Raw genomic sequence first — 21207 nt, 5'->3', positions numbered from 1 at the left:
AGGAAGCGTGTATGTTTGTGTGTCTGCTATGCTTGTGTGATGACCTCTGGGCACATGTATATTACATTCACAAATGTTTCCAGGCCTGTTTTACTGTTAATGTCTCCTGGGCCCTGACTGCTGTCACCAAGTAAAGCATCCAACTCCCATTCTCTCAAAATGGGAGACTGGTAACCAGTGGCCCAAATCCTGATTCTAATGTGAACAGACCAGATGATGGCTGGTCCATTCAGCACCAGAACTGGGATCTCTGTCTCTTACTATGCATTTTAAAAAGTCCCCAGCCCTCTGTTTTGACATTGGGTCGATATTCACATGTACATCCTGCTGTGCCATCCCGCATGGCCACCACCACCACCACCACATGTTGCTTTGCTCTGCGGTCAGAACAAGGCAACTAACCATGTGACCAAAGCAGGGCACCTCATTCTGATCTCAATGTGCTATTTGTCACTGTGGCAGCAGTGTTTACACACACGTCCAGCATGCTTCCTGGCACAACAGCAACCGCTACAAGTCACTTCGCTCTGAATTCTCAGAATGAGGTGCCCAGCCTACCTCAGAAATGAGTGACTTGTTGCCATGGTGGCTGCGCCGGGCAACATAGCAGGACACACATGGGAACAGTCGCTTGGCACCAAAATGGAAGACTAAAGTAGTGGAAAAGAGTCAGGTCAGCTCTGGGGTCAGAGTACTCCAGGCTGCCCCTGGAGTATCCTGGCCAGTGCAAACAGGACCTTGATCATGGGATACAGCCCAGTAATTCCCTGAAGGCATTTTGAGTCTCTTGATAAGAAATCCCAACAACCCTACTGTCTTTAAACATCCTACTGTCTTTAAACAATGGGAGGATTGGTAAAATGTAAAATGTGCCTTCTAGTGCCATTGTGACATTGGATGTGAGGATTTCTTTACCCAGTGATTTATGTCTAGCATCTGGCTAGTAGAGGTAAACTGAACATATCAATTATACATTGCACAGTATGCAATATCTTGTAGCACATTTGAGACGTAACTGAAAGAAAGCAGCTGTTACTTCTTCAGAATCATGGGATGGAGTATAGTTCAACTGTCATGGCTCCATTCTATGGAATCCTGGGATTTGTAGCTTGACGAGGTATTTGGAATTCTCTGCCAGAGTGCTCTTGTGCTAAATATCAAGAGAGTGGATTAGAGTTCCCTAGGAGAGAATTCTAAGTGTCTCTTCAAACTACAAATCCTGAGATTTTTTAGGGTTGAACCATAACAGTTAAAGTACTATGAAGTTGCTATAACTGTGCATGATAGATATACTCTGACTCTATTAGAGGTAGGGGACCAGTTTGGTGTGCTGGGCCAGATCCATGTCCCTGCAACTCCATGTGGGCTGACTAATGCTAGAAGTCACAGGACTTATTTGCATTAGCCCTGTACCCTGAATTTACCCCAGGCCTGCCATTTATACCATGCAGCCCCCAAACCCTGAATCAGGTCTGGAATGTTTACACAATGCCTGGACCCAATTCCTGGTTTCAACACCTTGTCCCGCATTTTAAAAAGTTACCTTTTGCTGTGGGTTTTCCAGAAAACCTGGAGAAAAATATGGCAATGACAACAACTGGCAGCAATAAACAGCTACTGGTCCACCAGCATTCCTGCTAAGGCAGTCTGTGGATGTGGGTTGCTCTGGGCTTGTCTGAGATCAGACCAAGGCTAAGCACCTTGTTCTGACCTCAGAGCAACTTTTGCCCACAGTGGTGGCACTGGTTGGCTTGCAGGGGCCACAGCAGGTATTGGGGAGGGGGCAAAATTTGGGGGAAATGCTGGGGCTAGAATACTTTGGGGACAATATTCTGACAAATGTAGACAAGCCCATAACCAGAAGCCCTGTGATGAAGTGGTGTGACCATGCCCCCAGATGTTACAGGGTAGTTGGTCACACTATGTATGCAAATACAAGCACAGTCGGCAGGAACATTCCTGTAGCCAATGCTAGGCTCTTGACAGCTTTACTGACTCCATTCCATACTGTCCCTCACTAGGAAGGGCATGGAGTGGGCAAAAAATCCTGTTGCCTGTGTAGCATTATTCCAGGCTGAATATATTGGATGTTGTCTCATTTTAGATGCTCAAATATTATGAGAGAAGGCCTTGGATGACATCTTCCACTTCCAGGTTTCCCATTTTTCCTTGCAATGTTCATGCTGAGCATTATGTGCTCTCATATGCGTGGTCTTCATTGAGCTATTTTTGTCCCATTCTCAAGCTCTACTCAGGAGTGTTTTCTTTTCTGAACACTTTGAATGAGCATGTACTTTGTACTTAAGAAGACTTGGGAAGCCTTCTGCTCTCTCCCTATTCTGTGGGGGTGGTGCTGTTTTGGCTACATAAATAACCCACACCCAGTTAATGAATTTGCTATTAGCTTGTTCCACAATTCAGATCATGTTTTCTGAGGAGAATGGGAGCTTTTTTGCAATCAGTGTGAAGAGCATCACATTGGGAGAAATAATTAATATTAATTTATTATAATATTTATGTTCTGCTCAACATCATAGGAACTCAGGGCATTTTAACCTCAAGAACATTTTAAGCAGTTGAAAACAATTCATACTTTGAAACAATGAAAATCAAAGCCTGTTGAACAATTTCATTTAATATGTTAAAACAATTCAAAAGTATTAAAAGCAGTTGAAACCACTTGCATATTGAAGTGGGGAAAATTCATCTTGTAGGCCATTTGTGGAGGGGTAGCTTCCTAAGCTTTGTCCCAAAATTCCCTGAAGATAATGGGAGAGGCAATTTTGGCACATTCTTAGCCTCTTCAGGGCCCAAGATGGGCCCAGAAAGGGCTGCAAATGGTGAAACTGCCTCCAAACCCTTTAGGCTGGAGCATATAAGACAAAAATAATATTTTTTCAGGGGGTGCAGCATGGGGTGCTGACTTCATAGTCCCATGGGGGGGCATTGTGGCTTCTTAACACTCACACTTGGCCACCCCAAGTACATTTTGAAAATAGCATCATTATTATTATAGATCAAATGCATCTGAGGAAGTAGACAAGTCTAGGAAAGCACATGCTGCCAACTTCTTTCTTTAGTTAGTCTCAAAGGTGCTACAAGATCTCTCTACTTACTGATTCTACAGACTGACACAGTTATATCTTTGAATTATTATTATTATTATTATTATTATTATTATTATTATTTCTTACCCACATCTCCCCAATGCTTGAGGCAAGGTACAACATAGATTAAAACACATAAAACCATTTAAAAAATAGGTCAAAACAACTAGAGATAGGACACATTAAAATCATCCAAACATAAATTTTAAAGTATAGTCGGCTCTCCTTATCCACAGATTCTTTATCCATGGATTCAACCACCCATGGCTTAAAAAGATTCCAAAAAGATATAAATTGCAAGTACTGCATGAAAGAGTTCTAAGCATCCCCATTTCCTTTCTATTACTGTTGTGGAAAAAACAGTGGAACTTGAGGGGCCATGAAGAGGAATAGGGGAGCAACACAAGTTGACAGTGACACTAGGCTGTTCCTCCCATTGTCTCCAAGCCACTTTGGAAGATTAAAGCCAATTGTGATTAATATTTATTTCTGTATTTGTTTGTTTCATTTATGTCTTATCTTTCTCCAGATATAGGACCCAAGGAGGCTTGCAACAGTTAAAAACAACAGTCAAAAACCTGGTGATTAAAAAGTTTAAAAGGAAATAAATCAATTACCATATTATAACAACCACTAATTTAAAACAGTATAAAATCATTAAAAAGCATTACAATAAAGACAAAAACACAGCCCATGCACTCCTTTGAAAGACCCTTAGGCTGCATCTGCTCTGCAGAAATAATGTAGTTTGACATCACTTTAATTGTCATGGCTCAGTGCAGTGGAATCCTGGGATTTGTAGTTTGCTGTGGTACCAGAGCACTCTGACAAATGAAGGCTAAATATCTCACAAAACTACAAATTGCAGCATTCCATAGCACTGAAAGCTTTGCTTTGGTGCCACAACAAACTACCATTCCCAGAATCCCATAGCATTGAGCCATGACAGTTAAAGTTGTGTCAAACTGGATTATTTGGTGTTTATCTGCTCTTTCAGAATACTGCAGACCTCTCCTGAAACTTTTTGATATCCTCTCTTTTTACAGGTGAGCCTTGAAGAAAAAATCTCTGAGAACAACTCACAACCTCTTTGCTTTGACCTCTCCAGTATATTTCCAAATATTACTTCAGACAGGTCTGTGGTCAACAGACCAAATAGTTTACAGCATCAACAGGTAATTTCTCCCTTTGCCTCTCCTTTGCATGGTGAAACATTTTGCTATTTTATTGTTGTCATATAAAGCATTTATATCCTGTTCTTTCATCCAAGTGCCTTAAATGTTAAGCAGTATGACAGCCTCTTTTCTTAGATTTACATTGTAAATTTAAGATACAACACACAAGGAAATTGGAATGGGGAGGGAAGAGACATCTAAACACTTCACCTGTGGAATCAAAGTGCTGTAGTTGTATAGTTGGGAAGAGACCAAGGTTCAGTAACTCTGTTACAGAGGTACAGCTATGACACAGATAAATTAACAGACTAAAAAGAAAAACCAATTAGAACAAAGAATGAAATGTGTGCCCTTCTTCTTAAAAGGAAAAATTAGGTAGAAAGGAATTAAGGATGAGAAGGAGTTTGGGGTGGGCGGGCAAGGCTTGTTGTTACAGAGTCATCATCCAAAATACTTGGGAACAGAAGTGTTTGGGATTTCAATTTTTTTTTAGATTTAGGAATATCTGTATTTGCATATACGTACATAATGAATTATCTTGGAGACAAGACCCACGTCTAAACACAGCATTCATTTATAATTCATATGCACCTTATACACATAGCTTGAAGGATATTTTATACAACATTTTAAATAATTTTGTGCAAGAAACAAAGTTTCTGTAAACTAAACTATCAGAAAACAAAGGTGTAATTATCTCAGCCACCTATGAAAAAAGTTTTAATTTTTGGAATATTTTGGGTTTTGGAATTCCAGATAAGGGAGATTCAACCTGAATGTGCTTTCAAGTCAACTGCAAGTTATGGTGACCCTATCCTAGGGTTTTTGTGGCCAGATTTATTCAGAGGAGGCTTACCAATGCTTTTCCCTTAGTCAAAGAGAGTGTGGCTTGTGCAAGGGCACCTAGTAAGTTTCCATGGCTGAGCAGGAATTTGAACCAGAGTCTTTATTCAGGACTCAAACCTCTACACCACACTGGCTTTTGGGGCTACTCTTGCCCCATTTGAGAGCGAAATGGATCTTAGCTCCAGTCATTTTCATGAAGAGATAACACCATCTTTATGTATGTGCTTTCCCCCCTTGGTCTAAATCAACTTCCAATGATAATTTCTTTCAACAATAAGCATGCACTTTTGCAGTTGCCCAGTACTGGAAATTATGTGCAGGTTTGCTTCCCACCCCCCTCACCTCTCAGGAAGTTGCTCATGAAATATACAATTAGTTACAGAAACCAAGCGCTCAGAACCCATAACTAGGGACTACAGCAGGAAAAAGAAAAGTGTGGTTTTGTGAATCTCTGCCATTCTTTTCCACCGCAGGGAAGTCCTTCTTGCCTTTAGCAACTTCTCTTTGTTTTGTTCAAGAACTATTCCTCTCATTTTGAAAGCATACAGTTAGGAATGTGTGTCAGGCATTTGGATTCAAAGTAGACAAGAACTTTGGAGCAGATGAGCAGCTAGAAGTCAGTTCAGATTCCTGGAGGCAGCAGTCAGATAGTAGTCAGCGTCAAGTGTTAGGTAGGTCATCTGTTGGCACATGTGTGTGTGTGTGTGTGTGTGTGTGTGTGTGTGTAGCTGCTTTTGCACTGAGTTACATGGTCTGAGGAAGCCTATGAGATCTTGAAGCTTTACACTAGGGGTGGGCAAAGTGTGATCTGTAGATGCATGTAACCTGTGTCTTCAGAAAGATTGTGTGAAGAGTCAGCTCAATGTGAAAAATTTGCACAAGAAATACACAGCTGGTCCTGCCATTTAGGGATAGTGAGGCAACCACCTCTGGTGGCAGATGCTGGGAGGCACCAGTGACGTCTTCCATCTGTTTTCCTGAGCCCCCCGGCCTATTCCCTCTCTTGGAGAGCAGCACTGTTTGTGCTATATAGCTATGCTATCCATCACCTCATCTGGCCTAATGCCCTTACATGTGGCAGAGAATCCCATCCCACAATATCTGTTGGAACAAGCATCAGATTGAATTGGAATGCCTGCCCATTTTTGGAAGAGAGGAAGGTGCCACCTTATCTAGGATCATTGGAGTTCTATTTTTTTTTTAATTGTCATTTTCCAAGCTTTGCTCAGGTGGCACCTTATTTTTTCAGGCCAGGAGGATGCAAGATGCTTTGGGAATATCCTAGTTTTACGTTTCAGCCATAACTGGTGACCCTAAGCAGAGAAGGAAACAGTTACTTGATCTTCAGAGTGCCCAGTTTGAGCCCCATTGTTCCTGGCAAAATAACAATGGCATGGGGCAAAACATCACTTTGGGCAAACTCCCGCTTCTTACATTTTGAGTTTCCTCTGTGGTGTTCCTCCTTTGCAGGAGCTCCTGTCAAAACTCTCTGAACAAACCAATCTCATTGACTTCATTGATGTGTATGTGGAGAGGATGCAGCCACAATCTGAGGACAGCACAGTTCTGGAATTACAACCAAGGTAAAATAGGCAATACAGTTCCAAATGTGATGACATGAAGCTGCCAGGGAGCCACTAGGTTTGGATTTATTTTATTTTATTTTATTCTGTAGCTTTAAAAAAGAATGTGAGTCATAATGGGAATGGAGGAAGTACTGGAAGCAGTAAGCATTTATTTTCTCTTTCTGGTTTTTAATAGTTTTCTGTACAGAATTAAAAAAAACATAGCCATATTAGTCTGGAAAATCATTATGCAAAGGGATTTTGTAGCAGCTTTGAGACTAACTGAAAGAACGAAGTGGTAGCATGAGTATCACGAGTCTACAAAAGCTTGTGATATTGGCTTCTTTCTTTCAGTTAGTTTCCTTTGCTTTCTGTACAGAGTTTATACTGAAACTGTACATAAACTTGTACTAGAGCTATGCCTTTTCTGCATAGGAAGTGTAAGAAGGGGGTCCTGAAATTGATTTGCTTGAAGTCAATGTGTCTTACTTTTGAGTAAATGCATTTGGAGTCAGGTTGTTGGGTTTGATGAAAGCTTGTATTTTGAATGTTCCTCAGTATTTCGCTTACCGAAATTAGAATCTATTGTCAACAGTTTTAGTGACTTGTGTTGGATTTTCTCCTCATTGTTTTTTGTTCTCCTAATGGATGGTGAAAATCCAGTCATGAAGCACCAGTTTCAGAAAATGAGTTCTGTGTTCTAACTCCAAAGGACCAAACAGGTGATAAGTGGCAATATTTGCAAGAACAGCTGCTGTGCAAAAAGAATCCCTATCACTTTGCGCTTACTGAACCTCAGGTTAGTATGTTTACCAGGTTAGAACAATTCACTCAAAAGATCTAATACTAAGAACCTGGAATCACTACATTTTTGAGTGACAGCTCCCAGAATTCACGGGGATTTTTTATGAGCTCTGCAAAAGCTATAAGAGAATTTAGATATTTTTTGTATGTATGTATGTTGTTGTTGTATACTTGGAAGTTGTTTTCAATTTATGGGGACCTTAAGGCAAACCTATAATGGGTTTTTCATGGCGAGATTTGTTCAGAGGAGGTTTACCATTACCTTCCCCTGAGTATGAGTACATGTTATTTGCCCAAGGTCACCCAGCTTCATGATGAAGCTAGGAATTGAACCCTGGTCTTCAGAGTTGTAGTCCAACACTCAAACCACTACACTAAGCTGGCTCCTTACACCAAAAGCAAAAATAAAGGCAATGTGGGATTGTTCCAGTTATCCTCTCAAGGCACTCAAAACAACACAGATACAGCCGTGCATTCTTCAGTAATGTGAAGAAGCTGTATGTTTTTGCAGATGTGTTTGTGTTGGTCCCTTCCACAGGAAGGAGAAGTCTTGATGGATCCTGGATACCCTTCTCTCAACTCCAAGTGGAGGAGTGCTGGACACAAATGTTGGTACACACATAGATCTTGACATTGCTGCTGAGTGTAAAATTGAAGAGATGTATATCATAAGCAGCACAATTTCCATGCATACTTCCACCATGTGAAGAGGATTAAGTGAATTCCAACCATGTCCTAGTAGTAGTAGTAGTAATGAAAAGTAGAGGACAGTATAAAATGAACATGGTTGTCTGATGTTCACATTCTCATCTGACTGACCTGTTACTGACACAAGGCTTTCCCATTTCTTAATAATGGAAACTGTTATCTAACCTATGCTTTCCTTAACTTTTCCTCTGCCCGCTCCCTTCCTTCCTCACCTGGTGCAGCTGTGACTGAAAAGCTACACTGCAACAGGTGTATATACACCACCACCAGTGATGCTTCAATTATCAGCTGTTGTTCAGGTGTGAGGAGGAGCAAGTGAGCACCAAGCTCAGTTCAAAGTGATAGCATTACTGTGCCAAGCCCTGAACAGTTCATTGTCATCATCCCTAGTAAAAATATACTTTATATTTAAGATCAGGCAGGGAGATTCTGCGATTAGCACCCCAGAGTAGTGTGTGGTCTTTAATGCCACCACATGTGTCAGGGCTTTCTTTATGGTGACTTTCCAGTTGCAGAACAGATGTCATCAATTCTCTCAAATTTTAGATACTGGTTTAAAAAGTATTTGAACAAATTTTCAGAGAATAGAGTAAGTGTTTAATTTGTCATCAGCTGACAGGTGTTGTTTGTGATTGTTCTTGTTTTCTCCTTATGTGATGCTAATCACATGAAAAACAAAACATCTGAATTGGGTTGTTATTTGCAGCCAAAGGTAGCAATAGCATTTATATTTACATACTACTTATCAGTAAACTCAGCACTATCTAAGCTGTTTACAGTCTGTAAGCCAATTGCCCCCAACAAGCTGGGTACTCATTTTACTGACCTACGAAAGGATGGAAGGCTGAGTCAATCTTGTGGCTGCAGTACTGGCATTTAACCACTGCACCACCAGGGCTCATTATGTACACATAGTCCATGTGTGGGTGTGGGTGTGTATGTGCTTTCATGTTGCCTGAGTTTTATAGATACCTATTTTTCTTCTCTGGAAAGAGCGGTTGTGTAGTAAACAGCATGCAAAACTACATATGCATAGCCATCACATGTGACAATTACATGTGCTTTTTAAATTGAATCTGCATGTGGGCATGAAGACTACTGAATGTTTTCCAGTGAATTGTGCATGTGTACAGAGGAAGGAACTGGCAAAACCCCCTCTAAGTATTCCATTTGTATGTACCAGGGCAGAATTTTGGTGGGCCCAATAGATGCCAGGCTTTAGTTGTTAGCAGATTTCAAGCCAGCTGCTAGGAATGGAGCGTACAATTTCCAGACCATAATCATGGTTTTATTGGTTTAAATTGCATCTGCACCTAGATTTGGGTTTTTTTGTTTTGCTTTTGAAAGAACATTATGTATCACCCTAGGTTTAATCTGGAGCATTTGTCTAAACATGTTTTGCTTTTCCAAATGTTAGATCTCTACCAAAATAAATATTCTGCCCAAGGGTGCCACATCAAGTGTGAAAACTCCAACCGTCGAGGAGCTGAAAATGTACACTGCACAGCTTGGCAACCTAAGCCAAGAAGCATCTGTTCAGATACAGGTACTACATTTATTTTTTCTCCTCAGTTACATAAATTACCAATATGGCTAGTGGACAAGGTCCAACGTCAGCAGGGGGAAATATCTGTTCCTTCTTCCCCACGTTCACACACATATATTCCCAACACAAAGGGAATGTGAAGTACCAAAGCATGCAGTTGAAAGGGATCACATGAGCTATCTAGTCTAACCCTTACCATGCAGGGATGCACAATTAAAGCACTCTTGAGAAATGGTAATCAAATTTCTGTTTAAAAACCTCCAGAGAAGGAGAGACTACCACCCTCTGAGGCAATCTGTTCCAATGTTGAATAGCTTTTACCGTCTGGAAGTGCTTCCTAATGTTTAGATGGAATCATTTTTATCATAATTTGAATTCTTGCTCTATCTGTGATTCTATGTAAGACCTTATTCACAGACTTGAATGTCTCTTCCAGTACCCATTTCTGATAGGTGGTACTATCTTAACATGTTCTTAAATCTGTTTGCAAAAATTAATCCAATTGATCAGTACTCCTGAAACTGTATTGCAAGTGCAGACCTAAGGACCCTAACACTGTTTTGCTGAGCTAGTAGGATGTCATGGGATGTTCATGAACATTGTTCAGGAAATAAAGCCATTAGAATACCTTATGACCAACCTCTGTTAGGAACAATAAAGTTCTTGATTAAAGCTTCATATGACCCCTTGAATGAGATGTAGTTCGGTCGAGCTTGTACTGCCAGTTTAGTATTGAGAGGTGATCTTAAAGGAACAGCAATATCAGGAAGCAAAAAACAAAGTGAGGGCTGTATTTCAGATAGCAGTCTGATTTGAACTAATAGGATAGCCATTTTGCTTTTGGTTTATAGATTTTGTGTATGTAATGTTTTTGCTGCAAGTTGCCATGGAAGCCTTGCTTTGAATGAACAAACAAATAAATAAATAAATATAGAACCTTTGTAGCTACCACTGTTTGCCTTTTCCCCACTCTTGCCTACCCAAATTGTGACCTTCCAAACAGAAACAGCCCCATATATTGGGGGGGGGAGGTGTTTCAAAATACTTTGTTGTGTATGTGAGGCCCCCACAGGGCTATTGGCTTGCTGGGTCACCAGTTGTGGAGGCCACAGATTTCAAATGCTTTCTCCTATGAAGAGAATGAGGAGGCCAGCTAGTTTTGAAAGAACTAGGAAAAGCAGCCTTCACTTCGCAATGCTGTCTGTGGTCCCAAAAATATCAGTCATGAGCCAAGGGGTTGTTTTGCTGACATGGTGGGTGTCCACACAGGCCAGATAAAATATTCTTCCCCACTCTCTCAGTGAGGAGTTTGGACAATGTAGGGCTCAATCCTTGGTTCTGGTGTGAATTGTCCAAATGACATCTGAGCATTGAACCTGCCACATACCTGCTTAAACTTTTTTTTAAAGTTAACCTTTTGCTCCAGTTCTGGAGCCCTTTGAGCAGTGTTAGGCAGCCATTTACAATGTGTCCCATTGTGTTGTCCAGCAGTGCCACTGCTGGTGGAAATTGCTTGCTCTGAGGTCAGAACAAGGCACCCAACCTTGGGATCAATGCTGAGCACCTTAGTCTGACCTCCCAAGTGAGCACCTTGCATTAGTGGCCATGCTGGTGAGCAGAAGGGATGTAGCCAGGATTTTGGGGAAAGGGGGGGGGGGAGTCCAGACTAAGTGCCACCATTATAATGGAACCCCCCCCCTCCCAGCTACGTCCCTGTGAGTGGTACGGTGAGACGCACATGTAGTCTGCTGCCTGGTGTTGCAGTGGAGGGCCCAACATAATGGGGGGATGTCAGCACAGTTTTTGGGCATGCTTCCTACATCAAGATTTATACCAATTTCCCATATGTGTGTCAAGCTCTTTAGAGGAAGCTGAGAATTTTTTTATCTCCCTCTCTTCCAGGAAAATATAGCAGGGGATGTTCCATTGAGCTTGGATCAGAAACTCTTTGAGCTGCTTCTGGCAATCAGCCGCTGCTTGAACAACATGGAGCAGATGTTAAGCACCTGCACACTCACCAGTGAAGAAGCTCCTATGCAACAGATGCTCTATGAGGTGGGCAGAGATGAGAGTTTTTCTACATACATGAAACTCATGTGTGGTCAACGTTTATCCTTAAACCCAGTCAAAACATATCTGGTGGTCTGGATGCAGAAGCCTCCCAGGAATGCCAGCTTTCATTTTTAAAAGAAAGGAAGAAGCAGTTTTCTATACTCTAAGATTTTAAACATTTGCTTGAAAAATTAGAGATAGCTTGGGGATTCAAAGCTGGGTTTCCCCTCTCCTAGACCAACATGCTGTCCTCTACAGCACAAGTTACTTCTTTGGATTACAGTATCTCAGCTATGCTGGCTAGGGAATTCTGTGAACTATATTTTTTTTTTAAAAAAAAGGCAAGTTATTTATTTGTCTATGCTTTTTTGTCTATGGCAAATTTTAGAAAATGCTCCTTTCTTTTCCAGACAGTTTTAATTTAAACTTCTGTGGAGGTAAGGGAGTGAGCCAAAATTCCCCAAACAGAAATTGCCTGAAACTAGGAATGAGTGCCAGGAAATGGCATTTGCATTATTGCTGCAGTACATTTTCTTCATAACATCCAAATTAATTATTATATTAGGACAATGTATAATAATGTACAATAATGTAATGTACAATATAAGTTCCATTTTAATAAATAAATAATAAATAATAAAAAATTTATTTCTATCCCGCATTTTGCCAAGCAATCAAAGCAGCTTACAACAGGTTAAAATACATCCATATATACATAATGCCCCCCCTTAAAACAAGATTAAACAGTGTAAGATTAAAACTACATATTAAACCGTCTAAGCTAAATAAAATCATCATGGGCAGAGTTCACTAGACGATAAGTCTTCTTTGTGGCTGAGCATTTTATTCCAGGAAGGCCTGCCAGAAGAGATCCGTCTTCATGGCCTTTTTAAAGCTCTCTAGATTGGTGATTTGACGGATCTCATCCGGCAGGCCATTCCATAAGTTGGGAGCGGCTGCAGAGTATATCCTCTGGGAGGTCGCTGTCAACCTGGTCTTTAAGGGCTGTAATAAATTCCTCCCAGAGGACCTGAGGGTATGGGGCGGATTGTATGGAAGTAGGCAATCCCTTAGATAGGTTGGGCCCAAGCCATGTAGGGCTTTAAAGGTGATAACCAACACCTTGTACTGTGCCCAGAAACTGATAGGCAGCCAGTGGAGTGACTTCAATATTGGTGTTACATGGTCACTCCTTGCTGTTCCTGTGACCAACCTGGCTGCCATATTCTGTACCAACTGGAGTTTCTGGACTAGGCACAAGGGTAGCCCCATGTAGAGCGCATTGCAAAAATCAAGTCTTGAAGTTACCAGTACATGTACTACAGTTTCGAGGTCACCCTGTTCCAGGAAAGGGTGCAGCTGGCATATCAGCCGAAGCTGATAGCAGACGCTCTTGACCGTCGCATTCACCTAATTCCTCATCTGAAGCGACAGGTCAAGAAGCACCCCCAGACTGCGAACACAGTCCTTTGAGGGGAGCGTGAGCCCCTCTAGGACTAGAGGTTGCAGCCCAATCCCTGGTTTGGGGGCCCCTCCGTTTTGTCTGGATTCAACTTGAGCTTGTTTTCCCTCATTCAATCCATTACTACCTGAAGACACTGGTTGAGAGGAGAGATGCCATCTGTCGTTGTCGCTGATGACTGGGACATGGAGAAATATATTTGGGTGTCATCGGCATACTGATAACATACTCCATGTCTACGGATGATTTCTCCCAGCGGCTTCATATAGATGTTAAATAGCATCGGGGACAGGATGGCGCCTTGAGGGACACCACAATTAAGCTCTGTTTTTGAAGAGCGACTGTCCCCGAGCATCACCCTCTGGAACCTGCCCGAGAGGAAGGAGCGGAACCACTGCAATGCAGTGCCTCCAATTTCCAACTCTCTCAGGCGTTCCAGAAGGATATCGTGATTTACAGTATCAAATGCCGCTGAGAGGTCCAGCAACACCAACAGGGTCACGCTCCCTCTGTCAATGGCTAGACGAAGGTCATCAGTTAAAGCAGTGCTTCTCAATTATTTTCTGTCATGCCCCCCTAGGAAGAAGAAAACATTTTGCGCCCCCCGCCGACTGTAAATAGTATTTGCTGAGGTCAAACGAGCCCCCCTTTACGGAGCCTCGCGCCCCCCCTGGGGGGCGCGCCCCACTATTTGAGAAGTACTGAGTTAAAGCAACCATGGCAGTCTCCACCCCATACCCGGTCCTGAAGCCCATTTGAAATGGATCAAGAAAATCGGCTTCATCCAAGACCACTTGGAGCTGAAGAGCAACTGCCCTCTCGATCACCTTGCTTAAAAATGGCAGATGGGAAACAGGCCTATAATTTTTCATGTCCAGAGGGTCCAGGGAGGATTTTTTCAAGAGTGGTCTAACTATCGCTTCTTTCAAAGAAGATGGTATATGACCCTCCACAAGGGAAGCATTGATAATATGTCTGAAAAGTGCCATTTTCACACTCCATTCCACTCCCCAAAGGGCAAAACTAATGCAGAAACCTGGAGGATGTTCAGGAACACGTTGTATTCAAATAATAATGATCTGGTCCTATTGATGATTAACTTTCTGCACAAGGAGAGGGGGAAAGAGAGTACAAAATGTCACAGTGCTGAATATTCTCCATCAAAAGTAAAAGGTGAACAAGCCCAGAAAGACACATTATTGTATCCTTGTAAGGCCCCCTTCACACCCTCCAACTGTCCTGTTTTGTCAGGGACAGTTCTAAGTAATCATGTGTTATCACACTTTCTCAGCTGCTTTTAAAATGTCCCAGTTTCTCTCTCCTCTTACCACTTTCCTCCTTTGTACTCATCATCCTGCAGTTGCCACAAACTGATTTCAAAGTGCAAAATTAGTTTACACACAATTAAATCACTGGGTGGGAGGAGGAGAGCACGGACCAAAGTCTTTCCCTTTCCTGTAGACTGAGGCAAAAACAAACTGCTGCATCCTCACTTAGTTTGTGTGTTCTTCCTCATTAATAACGTTTGCCATCATAGCCACACTCTGATGCTGGTAGGCCTTGCATAACCCAGTTTTCATCTGTGAAATGTTTGAAGGTATGCCTTTTACTTAACAGATTGAAACCTGATTGATATCCCAGCTACAATACCTTTTACAAATACCATATTTACCTGCTTCTTTTGCCTTCCTCTCTTCCAGACTCTTTCTGCTGAACTACAAAAACTTCATGCAGATATTGGTGAAAAAAAGGAAGATCTTTTGAAGTCCATCACTTCTGCTGGTGGTAACCCTGAGAGATTCTCTCAGTGTTTTATCAACTTGCAGACATGGCTACAACAGACAGAAGCAGCCACTGCTTCTAGGAGCAAATGTATGAAAGCTGACTTGGACCATTACAGTAATTATGAGGTACTCCTAGTTGAATTTTCACTTTGTTTTTCTTGTATCCTTTTCAGCTACATCTCACAAGAGGCACACTTTGTCTTTTTAGCACTTGCTACTAGAATGACATCACATTGAGCATTTTGTGCCTACTCAAAACTAACATTTGGAAGCACTTAGGAAAATCATAGCCAGTTTTGTTCTATATCCTGTGTACCAGTTGGGAATCAGTCCTATAGTTTCATCATGTTGTTGTTACTTTCCTATTGTTATTTTTGATAATCACAAAGTGAATAATCTTGCTGCTTTTTCATCACACCCTAACATCTACTGCTTGGTACAGCTGGATCACTCCTCCTAATGGCTGGGCCTAACCTGTGCTAATGATTATAACAGAAAAGTACTTTCTTCCTATCAAGCACACACAGGCAGATGCACATGAACACCCATAATACGTGTGCTTAAGCACATTGTTTTATAGCTTTGAGCTAAAATATATCTCCTTTGGGGACAATTTCATTTTTGATTTCCATAATGGATCCAAGCCTGAAGCAAATTATGATAATAAAATTGGGTGTCATTTTTATTTTAAATTTTGCAAGAGCAAGTGATTGCAAAACTATTTGTATTTTTTTAAGGATTCTTTCCCCCACCCCACTTTCTTTCTGGATGTATAGAGAATGATTCTGATTAAACAGTCCAGTTGAATTGCAGTTTAATTATCCTATCATTCTGTGTAATGTACCTTTGAGTTCACTTTGGGTTTGTTTGCTTGTCCCTGACACAGAATGAAATCAGGCAATTGTATGATGAGTTGATTGAGAAGAAATCCATGCTGCAACAGTCCTTTGCTGCAATGAGTAGCCATGGCATTTCCATGCCACTCCAGGTAATTAGTGGAAATATGAAGATAAAACCCAATCAGTTGTCCAGTTCTGCGCAATTTTACCTAATTTCCCTTCTTCAGTTGCAATGCCTATTGTTTTTTCCAAAATGGCAGCAATATTTCCCCCCTGTGAGCTTAATGGCACTGTGATAACCACACTTCCTAAAAGCTTCTTTGTTTAGACCAGGTGCTCAAAGACATACAAAAGGGCATTGCCCTTTTGGACTGCACCTCAAAGAATTCCTCAACCAACAAAGCCAGTGGCCATGCTGACTGAGGGAGCCTGGGAGTTGTAGTTCAAAAAGGTAACATTTCCATACTCTGAAAACAATGGAGGTAGAACTCTGACCTTCAACCTTGGCTTCTGGGCTTTTTGAAACGTCAGATTGACCAGTATTAAGAAGAGGGTGCCAAAGTTAATAGACTGTTCACATGCTCTAGTAGACTATTTATTTAAATGTTTATTTAAGATATTTCTATATCACCTTCCATCCCACAAGGGCTTCCAAGGTGATGAGCAAATAAAAGCAATTAAAAGAGTGCAAACATAAAACATTTTTAAAACACATGCAAAAACACTTTGGGACATGCAACAGGGCAGGCTCATGTGGGAGGAGGTGGTCATTCAGATGTTTTAATTTTAGATGCCCCAATTTTCTGATGCAAAGGGATCTTGTAGCACCTTTGAGACTAACCGTGGAACAAGTTGTAGTGTAAGATTTTGTAGACTTCTACTGTCTACTTCCTGAAATGCATGGAGTGACCGGTTGCCAGGAAGGGCCTTTATATCAGACTAAATAGCCATAGAAATGCAAAATTTGTGATATAGTAATGAGGTGACCAGTTTTAACTATGATTGTTGAGGGACAAAGACAAGACAGTCTCATAGATCCCTTTGCATATTAATATTCCAGACCAATATGGCTATGTCTTTGAATTCTAATTTTCTAATGTTCTTATTGAGGCTGTTTTGTCTCTAGAAGAATTTAGAAAATTTTCCAGTAGGCAGTAAGAATCGGGATCTTTGGGAAATGGCAAGATCCTCTCCACTTCACAGATGTAATTAAAATTATTGTCAAAAATCTTGCATCTTGTAGCTGCCCTAGAAATGCCATTGCCTGCTAGTAATACCTTGTTGTTGTGTGCCTTCAAGTCATTTCTGAGTTAGGATGATGCTAAGGTGAACCTATTATGGGGTTTTCTGGAGCTTGAGAATGTGGCGCATCCAAGCTTACCCAGTGAGTTTCCATGGCCTAGAGGGGAATCAACCCCTGATCTCCAGAGTCATAGTCCAATTCTCACACCACTACATCATGCTGACTCAACCTTACTTTACCATAGAGCTTAACTATTCCATCTTTTTATTTAGAACATGGACAACTGTGAGTTGGAACTGCAGAACTTTGAAACTCGGACAGCTAAATTAAGAGATCAAGGAGAAAGACTTCATTTGCCTGTTGCCCTAGTCCATGAAGTGGATAAATTAGAGGTAAAGATGTTGAATATTATTATATCTCTAGAACTATCAATTGATGTCAGTCTAGATTAAATTAAACACAGCCACACACACCCATTACCCAAAGGACAAGTGGAAGCAAATAGAGTTACGTGCAAAATGAATTTCTTTGAATATAAAATACTGGCAAAATCTTTATAGAGTGTTTTGGAAAATATAAATAAACAATAGCATTATTATGCAAAGGGATCTTGTATCACCTTTGAGATTAACTGTTCAAAAGAAGCTGTAGCCTAGGTTTTTGTAGACTTGGTCTACTTCCTCAGATCTACAAGATTCCTTTGCATATTGATATTCCAGATTAATATGGCTATGTCTCTCAACCATAGCATTGATTAAGAGTCTAACAGTGATCCATCAACTGTTTGTTGTGGATTGTGGAAGATGGTGGAATCTATGTCAGTTGGGCAGTGAATCTAATCCAGGTTTTAGTTTGAATTATAAAGGAGCCACACAACGTGCTGAACTCTATCCCTAAAATAAGAATCTTGAATATCTCTCTTAAAGTTCAGACTACAACTGGGAGTGGATTCACCATTCCACTGACATAAAAGCCACCAGCCAGTAGCAGTGCAAAGCCACAAAAAGTGACTCCTTTTTGCGCCACGGAAAGGGTGTGGCTTTTTTGCCACTTTGGCACAGCACATGTAAGCGCTGCCCCAAAGACATTCCGTGACAGCGCACACAGTGTGTATAATGTCAGTCTGTACAGCCTGTGAGACATCTGTGTTTTCTCCTAGAAGTTTTGGTATTACTGAATCATGATCTTATTTGGTAACTTGAACTTGCTTTTGCTGAAATCTCCATGCTGATATACATTTTTCTACCCACAGCAATGTCTTCTTTATTTTTTTTCATTCCCCTCCAACCCGTTTTGTTGTTATTGTGTACCTTTAAATTGTTTCCAGTTTATGGTGCCTTTAAGGTGAATCAACACAGGTTTTTCTTGGCACGATTTGTTCAGAGGAGGTTTGCCATTACCTTTCTCTGAGGACAAGAAAGTGTGACTTGGTAGTTTAAATAAATAAAGTTTGCAACACTTGAGAAGGATGGTAAACATAAGATTTTTTGGAGATCACTGAATCATAGAGTGGCTGTAAATCAAAATTAGCACATGACACACATAATCTCTGATTGCTGATTTGTTGTTAACTTTGACCCTGTGAATGAGTGGCTTGAAGTCACCCAATTATCAAGAGCCCTACTTAAATCTTGATAACTGTAATGCTTCTTTTTCCTACTGCCTTCCATTTCCCCAAATATTATTGTCTTTTCCAGTGAGTCATGTCTTCTCATAATATATCCAAAGTACAACAGTCTCAGTTTACATATCCAGGGTAGCCATGTTGGCCATACAGCAACGTACAATAACATCCAAAATTTGCAAAACAGTGCTACCTTTATTGGACCAGCTAAAATACACAAGGTAATTGATGCAAGCTTTCAAAGCTCTACTGGGTTCTTTATCAGGCAAAGGTGCTAAAATCGACAGGAGGGGGAAAACAATGATGTTAGAATCACATTTCATCAAGATATTATTGTTATTAACATCTTAACATCATCATTTTCCCCTTCCTATCTGATTTTTAATATCTTTGCCTGATGAAGAAGCCAGTACGTTAAGATGGTATGGAGAGAGATCTGTGCAGGCAGGGGCCATTCCTTTTGGTCCTGTCGGTTCTGGGAGACAAAGAGTCTTAAAGTCTGAGAAATAAAATTTGAACTCCATTAGCAACACAAAAAAGACTTTTGAGATCAAGGTTGCCTCTGTCCTTTGGGAGGCTACACTCCCCCTTATTAGGCAGAGAACATTTCTCGGTTTAGTAATCTTCAATCCTACAGTCTTATCACACAGAGGGCGAATTGGTAAAATCCATGCAGAAATGGGATTTTAAAATCTGGATGTTGTTTGTCAGATGCATTGGCATGAAAGAGAAATAATGTGAAAATAATCCGAACAGAAAGCTTTAGCAAAAGTAAAAAAGAGCTGGTTTTGACGACTTTGCGTTCGGGTTATTTTTGCATTATTTGTCTTTCAAAGGTTGTCTGAAAAACATCCTGCAAATGTGGGGATTTTTTTCTCCAAATTTCTGATCAGGTTAACCCCCGAACATCATCTGAAAAACAACCTGCAAATGCAGGTTTCAGTTTAAATTTAGTTTTTGCACAGGATTTGTCCCGTGTGATAAACTCCATAGGGAGAATTCAGGCTTGATTTGCTCTAGGACCCATTTATTTGTCTTTTTAGCAATCCAAGGTATCCACTGAACTCTTCTCCAGCACCGCATTTCAGTTGAGTTGGTAATCTCTTGTAAATCGCAAGTGAAGTCCATTAATTATAATTTTTTTTTTTTATTTCTAGGAAGTGCTGGATGCCCTGTGGAGGATCCTGAGAGCCAAACAGAGGGAGCTAACATCTCCATTTATTAGTGAACAACAATATGAAGCTCTGTTACAGGGACTAGCAGAGCTCATAGATCTTGGCCAAGAGAAAGTTATTCAAGTTTCCAACCTGAAAGCTATCAGTCAAGCTAATTTACAATTTCACCTACAAAATCACAAGGTAACAGCTTTCTGCTCAAAGAACTTTTAAAGGTGTGATTACCCCTTCCTTTAAGATGACACTGATGGCTTTTTATTACAAAATCTGCTAAATGACATAGAAACAAAGAGCTGGGTGAAAATGCTTTGTGAACTGCTGTTTCCAGATATAAGGATATGGAGATAGATGAAGTACAGCAATCAAATAAGGGTGTGATTAGTTTCTTTCTTGTTTACTTTTCACTGGGTGCATCTACACTGTAGAAATAATGCAGTTTGACATCATTTTAACTGCCATGGCTCCTTCCTACAGGATCCTGGAATTTGTAATTTTTTGAGGCTTCAGCACTCTGGCAGAGAAGGCTAAAGACCTTGTAAAACTACAAATCCCAGGATTCCATAGGATAGAGCTACAGCACTTACAGTGATGTCAAACTGCATTATTTCTACAGTGTAGATATACTCGCTTTGAGCTTTTAACATAAATCAGTCACAGACAAAGCAGGGATTCAGACCCTGTTCTTCAGAGTCATAGTCTAGTGCTCAAACCACTACACCATGCTGGCTCATTCTGCTGTAATTATTTTGCTAGACATATTATTTTGAAAGAAGTAAAATACAGCCGTGCTAATGAGGATTAATGTTTACAAACTGCACAGGAGAACGATTGCATAAACATGAAACAATTCTCTACTTAACTCTTTTGAATGTTAAGTTAAAAGAAGCAGTTGGTCACTTCTGTTGTCTTCAGACAAAAATGGCTGTAATTTTATCTCATCAAAGTAGAAAAATGCCTACTTGTGAACAGAATAGGAAAAGAAGCACATTATGTATGGAAATGCTCTTTGTATAAGTCATGAAGAGAAAAATAGCTTGCTCCATTGGTCAAAGGCTCAAATCTGGGGGCTCAAACTGCTAAGCAGTAATTCTTCAGCTTTAATGCTTTGCATTCTCAGTAGAGAGAGAGTGAGTGTGTGCGTGTATGTATGTGTGCACATGGATATATATGTATGAATACTTGTGTGTGTACATCTCTATGCACACATGCAGATGAATAATAATAATAATAATAATAATAATAATAATAGGATTTATTTATATACCTCCCAATCACTG

At 40.6% G+C, this 21207-nt stretch overlaps 1 protein-coding gene across 8 annotated transcripts in view; it reads left to right on the top strand.

Annotated features, from left to right (window-relative positions):
- SYNE2 (spectrin repeat containing nuclear envelope protein 2) overlaps window positions 1-21207 on the top strand; it is a 348063-nt gene that overhangs the window by 214414 nt on the left and 112442 nt on the right. For all 8 annotated transcript variants that reach the window (XM_089522735.1, XM_089522729.1, XM_089522733.1 and 5 more), the window contains 9 exons: window positions 4154-4282; window positions 6599-6711; window positions 7357-7492; window positions 9623-9751; window positions 11654-11806; window positions 14966-15175; window positions 15936-16037; window positions 17404-17523; window positions 19913-20113. In XM_089522735.1, coding sequence (XP_089378861.1) covers window positions 4154-4282; window positions 6599-6711; window positions 7357-7492; window positions 9623-9751; window positions 11654-11806; window positions 14966-15175; window positions 15936-16037; window positions 17404-17523; window positions 19913-20113 — 1293 coding nt within the window. The remainder of the gene's footprint in view (window positions 1-4153; window positions 4283-6598; window positions 6712-7356; window positions 7493-9622; window positions 9752-11653; window positions 11807-14965; window positions 15176-15935; window positions 16038-17403; window positions 17524-19912; window positions 20114-21207) is intronic.

Source organism: Sceloporus occidentalis, unplaced genomic scaffold (genome assembly GCF_023333645.1).
Source record: "Sceloporus occidentalis isolate IW3139 unplaced genomic scaffold, rSceOcc1.0.p SCAF_4, whole genome shotgun sequence".
NCBI classification, from domain to species: Eukaryota; Metazoa; Chordata; class Lepidosauria; order Squamata; family Phrynosomatidae; genus Sceloporus; species Sceloporus occidentalis.
The sequence above is the reverse complement of the archived record's forward strand: the minus strand, read 5'-3'. Positions and strand labels throughout refer to the sequence as shown.